The 13885-nt window shown below is 52.0% G+C and overlaps 4 protein-coding genes across 4 annotated transcripts; 1 reads left to right on the top strand and 3 right to left on the bottom strand.

Annotated features, from left to right (window-relative positions):
- Positions 1-301: 301 nt before the first annotated feature.
- Positions 302-2012, bottom strand: Triagg1_1118 (uncharacterized protein; the record flags this gene model as incomplete). Its single annotated transcript, XM_062904916.1, has 2 exons — positions 302-1356; positions 1448-2012. 2 exons carry the CDS (start codon positions 2010-2012, stop codon positions 302-304), a joined length of 1620 nt encoding a protein of 539 aa, XP_062760342.1.
- A 910-nt stretch (positions 2013-2922) lies between these two features.
- Triagg1_1117 (uncharacterized protein) lies at positions 2923-4671 on the bottom strand (the record flags this gene model as incomplete). The annotated part of the gene is made up of 1 exon (XM_062904905.1): positions 2923-4671. The coding sequence occupies one exon, from the start codon at positions 4669-4671 to the stop codon at positions 2923-2925; it is 1749 nt and encodes a 582-aa protein (XP_062760341.1).
- A 1966-nt stretch (positions 4672-6637) lies between these two features.
- Triagg1_1116 (uncharacterized protein) lies at positions 6638-7542 on the bottom strand (the record flags this gene model as incomplete). The annotated part of the gene is made up of 3 exons (XM_062904893.1): positions 6638-6701; positions 6766-6944; positions 7069-7542. 3 exons carry the CDS (start codon positions 7540-7542, stop codon positions 6638-6640), a joined length of 717 nt encoding a protein of 238 aa, XP_062760340.1.
- Positions 7543-12066: 4524 nt separating this feature from the next.
- Triagg1_1115 (uncharacterized protein) lies at positions 12067-12789 on the top strand (the record flags this gene model as incomplete). Its single annotated transcript, XM_062904882.1, has 3 exons — positions 12067-12175; positions 12230-12318; positions 12379-12789. 3 exons carry the CDS (start codon positions 12067-12069, stop codon positions 12787-12789), a joined length of 609 nt encoding a protein of 202 aa, XP_062760339.1.
- Between the last annotated feature and the right edge of the window lie 1096 nt (positions 12790-13885).

Here is a 13885-nt window from a genome sequence, read left to right as displayed (position 1 = left end):
GTTTATTGCGATTTCTTGCTCTTGTTTTTAGAGGATTTTATTTCTTCTTTTGGTTTTGTTTTTAAGAAACTTTATTTGTTCCAACCTGATAACTTCGCACCTCCATAATCTCTGATGCATTATTGCTTGGTACTATAACCCCCATACTGCCTTGGTACTAATCTTACATACATGAGCTACTTAAATCTCCTCTCGATGACCTTAACCGCCAAACGCCCTGCAAATCAGATCCTTAGACGCCATTTGTATTTTGTTCTTCCAAGCCTCCCCCGGGTGACGCCCGTAGCAATTGATGCCAATGTTATTTCGAAGTCCGCCGCTCTCGCCTATCCCTGCGCTTCTTCCTCTCACGAGCCTTTAGTGTTTCCTCGTTCCGATACTCCTCTGGCAAGGCGAAGTCGGCTTCGATTATGTCAGGGATTGGATGGCCCCAGGCGAGGACTTTCCTTCCGGCTCGTCTCTGCCGGTTAAGCGCGCTTTCACGCTCATACTTCTTGGTGAAGAAGGACTTGAACTCCTTGGGGGGCTCTGGAGGCTTTGTTGGAGGTGTGGGTTTGCTGGCTGGCCGTGACTTGTTGGAGTTTTTGGCCGCCAATTTTGATCTCGCCCTGGCCTCTCGTCGCAGCTGCTTGGCTGGCGAGGACGTCTCGCTAGCATCATCTTGCGAAGGCTCATCCTCTTCAGCCTCGTCTTCGCCTTCATCCTCTTCTTCTTCATCTTCTTCATCTTCTTCGTCACTCTCCCTGGAATGGCCATCTTCCCTTTGTTGAGATTCTTCATCGCTATTGTCGGATTCCTCTTCTTGTTCCGCCCTCTCTGCGAGAGCCCTCTCTTTCTCGAGCTTCCGCCGCTTCTCCTCCAGGTTCCAGTTACGAAACTTGGCCAGTATAGCCTGACAGCCCTTGATGAAGTGCATCCTGGCCGGTTCAAACTTCTTCTTTTTCGTTTCGGTAACACCACTAACACCCATGACTCTTAGCCAGTCGTGGCCCTGGAGGCCCTCAAGGAGCCGAATGATCTGGTCTTTCTCATGCTGTGCGCGACCTTTCTCGGTATTGCGGATCGACCGTTCAACCCTCTCTGCCTTTTTATGGATTGGCTCAAACAGGCCATCAGGTAAGGGGTCTTCAATATTCTTGTTCTTGTGTTGAGCTTCTAGGAAGCCAAAATCGATGCGTTGGGAGTCGAATACGTCAATGAATAGGGCATCGCCGTATCCTCTGACGGGGAAATCGACGCCACTTGGGTTCTGGTGGTGGGGTCGGAGCGCTGTGCGTTGAGCATCAGGAATCGCGCGCGACAGACCGGTATCGATAATGATGATGGGCGTCTCGGGGTTAAGCAAATCTGCATCAGCTGGTCAGTCCAATGTCAGAATAGCAAAAAGCACGAGATGGCAGGGTCATGTCCGAGGTAGGTTGGTAGAGAGGTAGGGGGGGCTGCTCACGTTCTGCTTTGGGGTCGTTGCCTATCACTTCGTCGTAGTCCGGGAAGTAGGCAGAGAGGTCGCTCTTGAACCTGGTCGCCTCCTGCGACCGCAGCTTGCGGCCCTGCTCCTTGGTATCGTCGTGGCTGGGCTGTAGGCGATCCAGCTCGTGCTTTATGCCATTTATTACTTTGGCCTGGTGCTTCGTCAGGCTGGCGTTGTGCGGCTCCGGTTCTGCGGATATGGGCGCCGCTGGCTTGGTGGGCTGCACAGGGGGGACGGGCTGCCTACTTGCGCTGCTCGCCACAGTGGCTCGTCGCGGTATCGGCGGTTGTACATTCACAGTTTCGAGAGGCAGCTGGGGCTTTGCGAGAATCTCGACGGCGATTCTCGTCTTCTTGTGCCGGATGGCCTCGAACTCGCGCTCGGCCACGTCGAGGGCTCGCTTTGTGCGACCGCCCGCCGCAGCGCCGTGGTGGAAGGAGTTTGGCCCAGGCCCCGAGCGCGTGAGGGGGCTGGCGTTCACGTTACGGTCATAGAGGTGAAGGCCCTCAGCTCGCCGGTTGGAGCGGGTGATGGAGGCCATTGGCAAGCAGGGGAACGCCAGTCATGTTTCTTCAGGTCCGCTGCAGAGGGCGCTGTCGCTGTCGGGACACGCGTTGCCTCGATGTTTTTGCTCGATGCACCGATGCCGATTTGTTTCGTGCGACGTGACAACTCTCAACTGTCAACTATTTCTCCCTCTGCGCCCGGGGCAGGTTTTTTTTTTTTTTTTTCTTTCTTTCTTCTTGGGCGGAAGGGGGCGCTCTAGCGCCTGCGCGTCATGGAGTTTGGGGAGCTTCTAGCGAGTGGTCCCGGTAGCTCTTACCCCCTCACAGGTGGCTCGGGGGCGCCTTTATAGCGAACTGCTCCCTAAGTTTAGTGGCGCTCAGCCCCCTTTACAGGGCACTTGAAGCTTCTTGTAGTGATCCACCACGGCTTTAGCATCAATGTGCGCTCAATTGATATGTGATCCTATTACGTCGGGGCGGCTCTGAAGCTTCCAGCTATCTAAGCATGGGCAGGATCTTGGTGTTCTGTGGAAGATTTCAGTCATCAATTCCAGGGATTTCAATTATTAGAATTGAATCCATCTAGGTATTTACAAATATGAACAGCCCCAACCATCGACCCTAACATTCAATTTCTGCTGGACGTCCACCGAGATCCATACGACTTGATTCAGTGCCTTTATCTCTTTTCGTTGCAGCATTAGAATTTGATGCTCTTGGGCTGCTACCGGGTAGAGAGGAAAGCGCACGCTCAATGTCCAAAATGTCCAAAATATCAATTCGCTCCTCCAGATACCTGTACCCAAAGTATGATGATGTATTCCTCCATGAGCAACAATGACTTGGCCCGAACAAGTCCCAGGGTATTTATACGTACAGAACAGGTCCAACAGGACTACCTATGCCTAACCAAATGCCCAACCAGAATAAAATGATGCTTTGCCTTTATAGATATGTGACAGTCCTCTTTGGAGAGTCCTGGCCAGCTGCTGTAGGCACAATATGCAGCTTTTCCATTGCCTTCATGGCAGCTTCTTCCACATGAGCCTGCCTCTCGGCTTCCGCTTGCCGTTTTTCCTCCTCCACGACTTGCCTCTCCCTCTGAGCACTTTTGCTCATGTCTTTTTCTTCCTCCTTTTTCCTCTTCATCTGCTTTGGATGAACCGCCTTGTTTTTGCCGTGAATCATCTTGTGCACAAGGTCTTTGCCCACACGCCGCGTCTTGGTATATGTCTCCAGGCCCAAAAGGACGGCATACGCCTTTGAAATCGGCACGTGCCCCACATCGACGCCTTCAGCCTTGAGACTCCGAAGAAAGGCGCGGAAATTCGCCGTCGGAGGGCGATAGTGCCCGCTCAGCGGTGACAGGAAATTGAGCTTGCCCTCCTTGATCCCGATGAGTCCTCCAGCGGATATGCGAGCACCCTGGAGAAACGACGAGTGCTGAAAGGCACCAGCCTGCTTGATGCCTATGTAAAGCCTAAAGTTTGTGTCGGCGACAAAGATCCACGTGCCGTCCTTGACGGTCTTGCGCAGAATTTTGTTCAGAGTCGTCGTGGCGGAAAACTGCTTGACCTTTTTGATATCACGCTGTTCGGGTGGCGGGTTGATGTACTTGTCTGCGCGATGCTGTTCGGGGTTCGACTCTCCGTATGCGGTCGATGTGTTCGAGGCCAATCCGCTGGCTGAATCGGCATAAGGATTTGGGTTCAGAATCGGCCGGTACGGTGGCGTCGGATCGTCTACAGGGACGATGCCATGCATGCTGTCTCTGTACTTTTCACTCGTATCGATGGGCTCGCCGTTTTTGGCCCAGCATAACCGACCCTCATCATCGACTGTGGCAAGATAGAACTGGCGCTCCTCTCGGGACAGGTACCGGACCTGGTCCCTCTCCAGTCTATCTCGTGGACATGTGTCAAGCGATATATATCGGCCCTCTCCATAGTCAAGCCAGTAGAAGAAGTTCTCGTTGGTGTCGGCTTTTCGCCATTCCTCGTGATACATGCGTAAGTTGGTGCCGTATCGATGCTTCTGGTCTACGATTTCCAACCAATACTGAAGCCCGAGTGTGAGAGCAGTTGACCGTCGCCGAGCATTAGCCTCCTCTCGAAGTCGCCTCAGTTCTTCCTTTTCTCGAGGCGATAAGCTGCTCGATTCCGATGAGCTGTCCGAGTCCGACTCTTCCTCCTCATCATCGTGGCCGGCCCGAAGCGCAATCATGCCCAGCTTCTTCCAGTTTGACCGTGCGGTTGATGAGTGTAAGTCGGCAACATCCCCAAGCGACGACAGCGTATCTTGGCTTACGCCGGTGAATGATCGACCTCGAGGGCGCGTGGTTTCGCGAAACTGCGCCTCGCGGATGGCAGTTATCCATCTCGTGCTCGGATCCAGCGTAAACCCACTCATTTCTCTTCTTGCTCGATAACCCCGAAACGTCTTCTGGATGACGCGGGCAGCATCGCTCCTCTCATCGCTTCTATTCGACTGCAAGCTCCGCCGACTCTCCTGTTGCGATTTTCGCTTCTGGTGCTTTACCCTTTGCCTGATCTCCTCCTCCCTCTCCTCCTGCACGTGGGCAATGCGCTCAAACTGGTCTCGAGACGGCGGCACTAAAGAGTCCATGTATTGCTGCGATTTTGCCGAAGAGGCAGAGAGGGTGGTGAAGCTCGAGGTGAAGCTAGCGGTTGTCATGGTGCCGTCCAGGTGGGTTATTATATCATTACATCAATAGAGCGCCCGGGACCTCCCGTAGGAGACTACTTCTGCGGGGTCGCATAAGCGGCCTGGGAAACAAAGGAAGTAAATCAGCTATCGTCACTGTTTTGAGATCAAAGACTTGAGTTGTTAGAGGCGATTCGGAGGTTGAAGGGAGGGTTGAAGGTTGTCGTCGACATTCGGGTTGCCCGGGATGGGCTCCGGGCTGTGAGGAGATGAACTCCAAGGTCGGCGGCTGGCTTTATAGCACTTGGCAAGCTTGGCTTGGCAAACAGGCTGCGCTACAGAAGCGGGAAGACGGCCCTTGAGACACTGATAAGAACTAAAAAAAGCGACCTGTGGCCACCTCTACGGACCCAATAAACAGTTCGAGCCGTGCTGGACAAGGTAACATGTCTGATCGGAGGCTGACCACTTATCGCCGGCCCCTGAACTGGGTATAGGTGCCATTTGGTTGATGACGGAGTGACGCAAGGACCCGAAAGCGTCGGGATGCCAGTCAACGAACCATGGCGGCCCAAAGAAGCACTGCCTCTGGATGTTCCGAGACCTGGGGGGGTACAATCATTGATGGCTTGAACTACCGTCTGGAGCGTGCGCTACAAGGGAGGTTGGGAATACTAGCAGTACTACGGAGTACTTGCAGCTCGGTACGAGTATTAATTCCACAAACCAAGCACAGGCATTACAGTTCAACTTGGTCTCACTATTGACACTTAGTGATGCAGTAAGATGACGTGACGTGGGGCCCTATCAAGTTCGAGGTTGTCTTAGTCTCAGCAGAATAACGGGACAAGAAACATGGCCAATTCCGTACTTGGAGAAACGAGCATGTGCCGTTGTGATTTTCTCGTGTTTGCTCTGTGGTACTTGCGCCCAGGACACGCAAGAATGGGAGAACCAACCGGAAGATTAGCATGGACATGCTCTCTACTGTCATTGCGTAACGTCAAAGAAAACGCACAAGTATTCAAGGCGGCACAGCCAGTCGCGTGGTCCTGTCAAATCCGGCGCATGCATGCGGAATCCTCCGAAATCTCGAGGTGCGTCGATCTCCCAACTCCGTTGGCGCCAGCCAAGAAGGGCATAGGGCAGGATTCCAATCATCGATGGCGCCGCCTTGCTGCGTGTTTCTTGTCTCGGAAGCGGGACGCTCTCGGCCAAACAACAGCGCGGGCTTGTCGGCTGGGGCCATGAAAGCCAACATACTGTAACATAACATCAATGTTTGAGGCGGTGCAGGGCGGAGCGGAGCACAGGCGCGGCGAGGTTCCGGAAACTGAAAGACGGAGTCGAATGGTGGTATGGAATCTGCTCCGTATGTAGTTTCGCATGCGGATCTCAATCTCACAGCGCGTTTATTTCAGTAAGCGGCTGAAGTGAGCAGAGTAGTATCGAGCGTTTAGCGGCTAGAAGCGCAAGGGGGGGGCCCATGACAGGCTTGGAATCAACGAAACATCGTATGGAACAGTTCGGGCGTGTCTCGCTTTAATAAGGGTGTTGAGAGTTTCATGTCTGGTGGTGTGCGACGATGTAACATGCGCTCAACACAACATGCGCTACGGCTGTACGGTACTCCGTACAAGCTTGATTGAAGATTCCTCATTAACATTATAGTATATAGTATATACTTAGAATATCATACACGACATAACAAGTCAGGCCATTTCGACGCGCATAAGCCTCAAACCGGGCTGTAGTAGTAATACAAGAACAAAGAACATGCTCAAAATAGATGAGAAAGATATTACCCAAAGAGGAAAACTCTCGACGTCGTTTCCCCAGCTCGTCGTGCGGCTGCACGTGGGGTGCTTCTCTGGTGTTTCGGCAAACCATACCTGCTTGGGTATGTGCATTAAAAAAAAAAGGGAAAAATTGATATAAAAGATAAGAAAAAGAGGGTGTCCAGAGCAAGACAGTTCAAGAAAAGGATACCGCGTGATTATGCAAACAGAAAGTCATTGAGGACAGGTGACCCCGAAAACTCCGGGTTTAATAGGATACAGCTAAACACCTGTGTGTCAGTCCGTGCAACGACAGGAGCATGAAATTGCTAGAGACGCTTCGTACTTTAAGAAATATTGCAGTCCAGCTCGGCGCTTCTCTAGAAACTTGGGCCGGAATTTGAAGATTGCGCTCTTGGGCGGTAGTTCCGGCACCGCCGCTTTGAAGTTTGGAAATGATAATGTCAATTTCTGCCGGAAGTCGTCGAACTCGGAGTAGCGCTTTCGAATATTCATATAGCTTCCCTATATAAACGGAAAAAAGCATCCGTTAGCCAATTGCCTCATCCACACGATAACAACCAGCGCAGGCGCAATCGCAGCATATTTGCGCCAGGGTGCTCGTGTAGGAAAGACGAAGATAACTTACAGTGAGCGTTTCGACTCGAACATTCCACACGACAAATGCGCCAATGTTTGTGTTGCTGCCATTGACGATGATGTAGTCGGTAATCTCCACGCTCTTCGCCCAACACGCGCTGTTCCTGTCGTCGTCGTTTGTGTCACGATCAAATAGCCTTATCGCGCCTACAGGCAGGATAGACTCGGCCGACATGCTGGAGATTGTTCGCTGGTGCGAGCCGGCATGGGGCCAGTAAGGCGGGGGCGACGTCATGGAGCTTGGAGACGTCGTCGCAGAGAGCGCATTGCGCAGCGCCTCGTCTTCGTTGTCGTCGGCATCGCTGCGTCGGTCGCGAGAGCCGCTGGCCGAGGAGAATTGCGTATCCAACCTGCTCAGGATGCGATTTGGCGATGCCGTTGCGCCGGACTCGGCAAGCGTCCGTGACCCTGTCTCGCTCGTCAAGTCGCCTGGCGCAAGGTCCTGGTCTACAGCCGGCGCCATTTAGCCATGTGAAAGGAATCGTAGAGCTCGCGTGGCTATCGATCGAGATTGCCTCTTGTTATGGAATCGGTTATCGGCCCCGTATTGTCCTGAGGAAGAATTTCTCAGGCCCCTTGGCAACAATTGTAATTGCGCGCGGGATTGTCAAGGGCCGGGATTCGAAAGAAGATTGCCGCTGGTATCGGAAGGGCCGGGATTGTCGTGGACTCGATGCTTGCGCTCAAGATGTATGGATGTGAGAATGCTTTGCGTCTCGGTAGATGTAAGAGACAAAGATCCCCAAACGGGACGGCTTTTGGATTTGTGGCCTATCGTTATCATCCACGGCCTCCGGGTCGCCTCAAATAGTCCGATAGTGGCGTAACTACCTTCCCCACGGCAGCTACAGTAGAAGCTGCCACAACGTGGGGTTTATTCGGAAATAATAAAAAGCCATTGAGCTCCCCTCGCTATGAGAATTGGGTTTTATGAGAGAGTCAACAGTTGCTAATTATAGCATCAAAGTGTGATGCATAGAGAATGCTATTGTTGCTATTGTTGTTATTGCAACAAGTTTGGAAGCTCCACAGAAATTAAACAACCTAACATGTGGAATCGTCATGGTCAAGGAGCCCATGTGGCGAGCATGCGAGTAAGGAGCATTTACAAATTGGTGGACTCAAGGAGCTGTGGAACGACTCTTGTGGGTAGAAGCATGGACCAGATGCGTGTAGGGAATCTAGTACGACTTCCAGGTCTTAAGACCCAGACTGGAATTTCCCCTGTTTTGACAACCAGGTATTAAGGCACAGCACCAAAGGCTCTGAGAACTAGTGCTCAACTCCCGTTCATCCCCCACCCGCATGATGGGACTTGTGTCATTGTTTTGTAAACACATCAGAGTAAAAGTAGTTGCACTGCCGCTGCCAGGAGGAATCTGCTGTTACAATTACGTATAGCGAGAGAAACATCCCAAAGATCTTGCTGGAGTGGAGATATCTGGGCAAAAACCCAGGCATCTTACTGGGGGCCAGCGGTGTTGGTGATGCTGCTATCAGGATCCGATTGCGTCCTGGGCTGTCATGGAATAGGAGCCACAGCCCCTCGAGTCCTTGGGAATGTGGCCTTGCCACCAGGTGGGAATAACTCGGGATATGCACCGGAGCAGCGGCGAATTGTCGACTTACCAGCGGTTTGCCTGGCTGATTTAGTCGGCCTGGTGGCGATGGAACTCTACCCACGACTTAGCCCTCTTGCTTTTCCCATCCCGTTAATGCCTGATATCGCAGAAAGTCGCATTGACATTTTGCCATCGATTTTTGCCAGACCAGTCGTACTTTCTGCTGTGGCCATTCGCCAAAAGAGGCGAGTATAGTCATCCCACAGCCTTGGAATCTTGCTAGACAGGAAGCGAGTTATCCATCGAGATTCTTGTTCGGAGTATACATGATTACTAGATCCGTGCTTCTTGATGGTGATCATCTCCTTAATGCATCTCTCGGTGTCGCCGGATGAGTAATGCTAAGCTGACTCCTCATGGCCACCTGTAATTCGCATGTTTCTCGTTCGAAATCGAATGAACCAGGGCAAGCCCTACTGAACCGAATCTCTGGGCCACGTTGAATGCATGAGTAAACGATGCTGAGCGAGGAACCGTTTGAAATGACACATCGAAGATGCTGGTTTTGCTCGGGTTGATATCTGTGGGACTCACATGTTGTTGGTCATGCTGGCCGTCACTAGCTGTACTCGTATATCTCTCATCAATTGCATTAGTAGGTGCTGTAGCGTCCATCTTGAAGGGTGCCCCGTCGCCACTGTCTCTCCATGTGCCAGTATGATGAGGCAGTCCATTACGGAACACCTTGGTAGAGTACATACCTACCTAGGTAGTGACCAACAACCATCATTCGGCCAACAGTCGCTACAAGTACTGGTCATATCTACCGAGTACGAGCAGCAGCTGCTTGGCTAATACAACGCGTTATTGCGTTGAAATTAAAGGAGAACTCCGTTTCATCAACGCTAGTAAGATTACAAGGCAGTGCCTCACCGTCTGTCGACGATTACTCCGTAATGAAGGCATTCTGATGGCGGCAAATCGCTTCGTACGTCGTATTCATGCCTTTGGGTCTGATACGGCGTATCACGTCTTGGCACCCAAAGCAAAGCGCAATGCTCGTAATGATATGGAAACGACACGACACTGTGCCCGTACGAGCATTCTGGCTAATTCTCGTAGCTCTGGACCGATCGTCGTCTGATGTGGCAGAAGGGAAAAGCCGTATCCCATTTGCCCATCTTGATTCCCCACACTAGAACAGTTCTAAACGGGACCCTCTTCTTATATCGCGCAGCGCCATAGCTCTCGTCTCTCGTCTCTCATTCGCGAATCGCTGGGTTGGATTAAACTCGTCCCTCCAATTTGACTCTGCCCCAGATTTCAAGATCTGCCAAGCTTTCCCAGGCTCACGGTGGGCATCTTTGCTATCCTGAGCCTTATCTTGTATTACACTGCATCAAGAGTGCTGTCTGCATCCGGGTGCTCGCTCCGACTTGCGCTTGAGCCTTGCTTTCGCGATGCTGGGCAGCAGATTCTCCATAAAAAGCGAGTACAGGTACGGAGCAGCCCGTGCTTGGCTCTTGCCACGAATCCGAAGCATGTCTGTGCAGAAATGAGGCCGAGCAACCAACTGCCTACCTAGGCAGGGAGCAGGAATGGAGCCTCATACCGGGATGCATGTCTGACAAGTCATGAAATTGCCCTTGTACCTCGTCCACTCCGAAGGGGGCTCTCCGTTATAACTGCACACAGACCCTGTCGCGACCAGGGACGAGAAAAACCTTCAATAAGCTCGGGGCAGCATGGTGAGATATGCACGCTTTCTCCCATATTCGCCCCCTCGCATCGCCAGTGCTGTGGTGATCGTAACCCGGTTGCGCAGGTGGATCTCCCCACGAATGTGACTTTTCAGGCGACTCATTCTTCCGAGAATGCTGTTGCGACACTGTGCCATCTTCAGAGGCTACTCGTTCAGTAGTGTGCGGAGAACGCGGAGCATTTTCACCTGTCTCTGCGTGTGTCAACTGGATGCAAGTGTCTGCATAAGTGCGATTGTAGCTCCCGGTCTCCATCTGCATGCATAGCACAGCGGAATACGAAGAGCTCAGAGACTGATACGGTACAGAATGGATGGGTGGTTCTGGCTCTCGTCAAGCGGAGAATCCTGGGTCGATACTCAACTGCCTTCCAGAGCCGCTAGTGTCCTCTGCTTGCTTGGATGACCGGGGCTCGTAATGTTGGATCCATGGACGGCTTCTTGAAAGAGCCCGCAAATGCAACCTGTACGAAGTGCTGGACGAAACAGGAGGACGCACATGGCAGCGAGGATTAGGTAGTGGACGGTAGCACGGCGGAATGCCAGTCAACAACTCAATGTGCTGTACAGTAAAGGGAGCGTCTGGCTGCTCGCTCCAAGCCCTGTACGAGTAGGATTTCCCTCCGTCGTGCCCTTTTTTTGCGAGAGACGCTTCATTTCCTAGCTCGCCCAGAAGCTCAAAAGGGGGCAGAAGCTACTGCAAGCTCGGATCTTTCCACTAGCGAACGCGCGCTACTAATGGGCACTAGCGGGCAATTTGATGACTTGTAGCTTCGTGCTTGAGCCACTCGAACAGTCGAGTCTTTGGCCGTCGAACGTTTATTACTGAACTCTGGATAAACAAGTCGGGGAGATGGTGGAGGCACTAGGCCGGCAAGGGCCAAAGTCGCCAATTTTGAGTGCGAGATTTGCAGTAGCAGCAGCGCCACGGTGCCTTTGCTCCAGGTGCTACTAGCACTAGCAGCGCCTGCGAGAACGAGAACAAACCCAACATTGCAACCTCCCCGTACGATACACCTTACAGTATGGATGCCCTACCCGTGCAAAAAGGTGAGACCTCTCACAGGGGGGCCCGTTTGCTCTGCCCAGACGGTGCTGTGGAGGAACACGAACTGAGCTAGCCTGATACCGAAGCTGCCCGTTTGTGCGTCCATTGGCTTGATAGGCAAAGCTTGAGCTGGGGGGGCCGGTGGACAGACTCGCCTCCTGGTCTCGCTTCCCACCCGCCCTGGTCACTTGGGGCTTCTGGAGAGATTCTGTGCCGGACCTCCGTCGCCTCCGCCGGCCAGCTCATAAAAGTGCTTCCGGGCATGCATCCTTCTTGATCCTGTCCTTTCCTTCTCGCTGCTGCCGCCATATCTCTGTCGTTAACGAGTCGTTTGTTGAGCTCCTTTTGCCTTCCCAGTCTTTCGCTTTTGGGTCCGCACTTCTCCTGCAGGTCGCCGTTTCCATACCTTGTGAGTACAGAGCTGCTTCCTTTCTTTGCCGGGGTCTAGGACAGGACCTCGTCTGCTGCCTTGTCTTTGTTGTCTCTCCGTCATCATCTTTTTCTCGTTCAACCAGACAATTACATCTTGCGAAGCGTATCACTAATATTCCCCCGTGATAGTTTATAATAGTATCACTTCACGAACGCGTCTCCCCGTCGTCGTACAATACAGTCAATATGGTGTCTTTCAAATCAGCCGTTGCCGCCGCCACGATGGCCTTGGCCTCGTTTGCCAATGCGAAGAGCTACTACGTCGACCCTGACAGTGTTCCTCTGACCACAAGACGTGAGATACCCTTTGGCAATCATGGTATGGCACGCAGATGCTAACATTGTACAGAGAGCTGGTGTCGTTCTGAAACGTCGACCTGCCCCATAATTTGCCAGCAGACCACGACCAAGCCGACATTGGTCAACGACTGCAGCCCTGTAAGTTGATGAATATAACGGCATTCGTGTGATGTCCTTTCGCTGATGATTTTCTTTCAGGATACCTTGAGCTTTGGCTGTCTCTGTGGTGACAACAAGCAGCCCAATATTTCCGAGTACACCTTGACACTGCCCTTCTTCATTTGCCAGGAATTTGTGATCCAGTGCAGGACGGCCTGTGGCTCGGACAACACTTGTGCGTCTAACTGCGCCGAGGATAACCCTTGTGGTGCCACTGATCCTAAGCGTTACAACTCAACTTCGACTGCTACAACAACAACCCCTGCCGCCACCTCTACCACTGCCGGCCCTGACACCATCTTCACCGACACTCCCGGAGGTGGTAGCAGCGGCAGCGGCAGCGGCAGCGGCAAGGGCAAGTCAATGGCAGCTCCTGCGGTTGAGGTTGGACGGGCCTATGGATTGGCAGTTCTTTTCGGAAGCATGTTTGTCGGCTTTGCTCTGCTATGATAGCTGCTGCAACAACAAGGGGGGGTTCCGAAAAGGAATCATGCGGTCGAGCGAGTGATGGATTGCTCAATTAAGATCGCCTAATGTTTGATTGGTTTGCTGGTTTCATTAGAGCGTGCGTCTTACACTGGAATATCATTATGCGTACTGCCGGAAGTTTGGTCACGGGAATTACTTAATACTGTTGAATGCCTTTTCGATACGATACATTGACATGAATATATTGCTTTCAAAGCACTTTGTTTGCCATTGAGTCGTCATCATCATGTCATGTTGCAAAGCATATCAAATTGATGCCCTTTGTCATTGGATATCGGGAAAATATCGGAGGCAAGCATTTAGCCTATGATGGTTGCAGCTCCAGAAAGCCCTTTTTGTGGTCCTTTGATGGTTTGCACATGATGTTTCTACATCACATCACGCGACCTTTGGCCGAATGATTGACATCATGGCGAGCTAGAAGTTTGACCCAATGTCAAGACGTACTCGATCCTTGAAAGGGCCCAATCACGAGCTCTCCAGCTCAGAATCATGTGCAAGGGTTATCGTGCATATTGGCGAGATGGCGGCTGCAAGGCGGACAGCTTCTGGTGGACAAAATAAATGAGACTGCGACTTGTCAAGAGAGCTGGCAGCCGTATGGAAATCGCCCTACTTTGTTCCCGGAAGAGCATCTTGTTGAATATAATGCATGCGCCCTTTGGTTCTCGCTTCTTTTCACATGTCCAAGCGAGCACGCTCTAGATATCCTACCTACCTATATACCCAGTAGTCTCCAATGTGCTTTGCCAACTGGGTCACATACCCACTCTACCAACATATTTAGGCACTTCTGCTTTTCGTCCAGCGATTTTACCCAACGCCCCAGTGGCTACGTAGGCAAGTAGGGTTGAAGAGTCCTGAGAATACACCGGCTATCTACTGGGCAACTGGTTCTTTAGGTGTCTTCAAGTGTCTGCTACTATCATCACTCTCTTCTAATTTCTGCGATCACAACTGTTAGATCTAAGTAGGAATCTGCATGCTGGATGCAGCTACTCCCTTGAAATGACTTTGTTTCACAGCTTGTCAAACAAACGTTGCACCTTCAACGTCT

The sequence above is a fragment of the Trichoderma aggressivum genome, assembly GCF_033847375.1.
Source record: "Trichoderma aggressivum f. europaeum strain CBS 100526 chromosome Unknown scaffold_002, whole genome shotgun sequence".
In the NCBI taxonomy this organism is placed as follows: Eukaryota; Fungi; Ascomycota; class Sordariomycetes; order Hypocreales; family Hypocreaceae; genus Trichoderma; species Trichoderma aggressivum.
The sequence above is the reverse complement of the archived record's forward strand: the minus strand, read 5'-3'. Positions and strand labels throughout refer to the sequence as shown.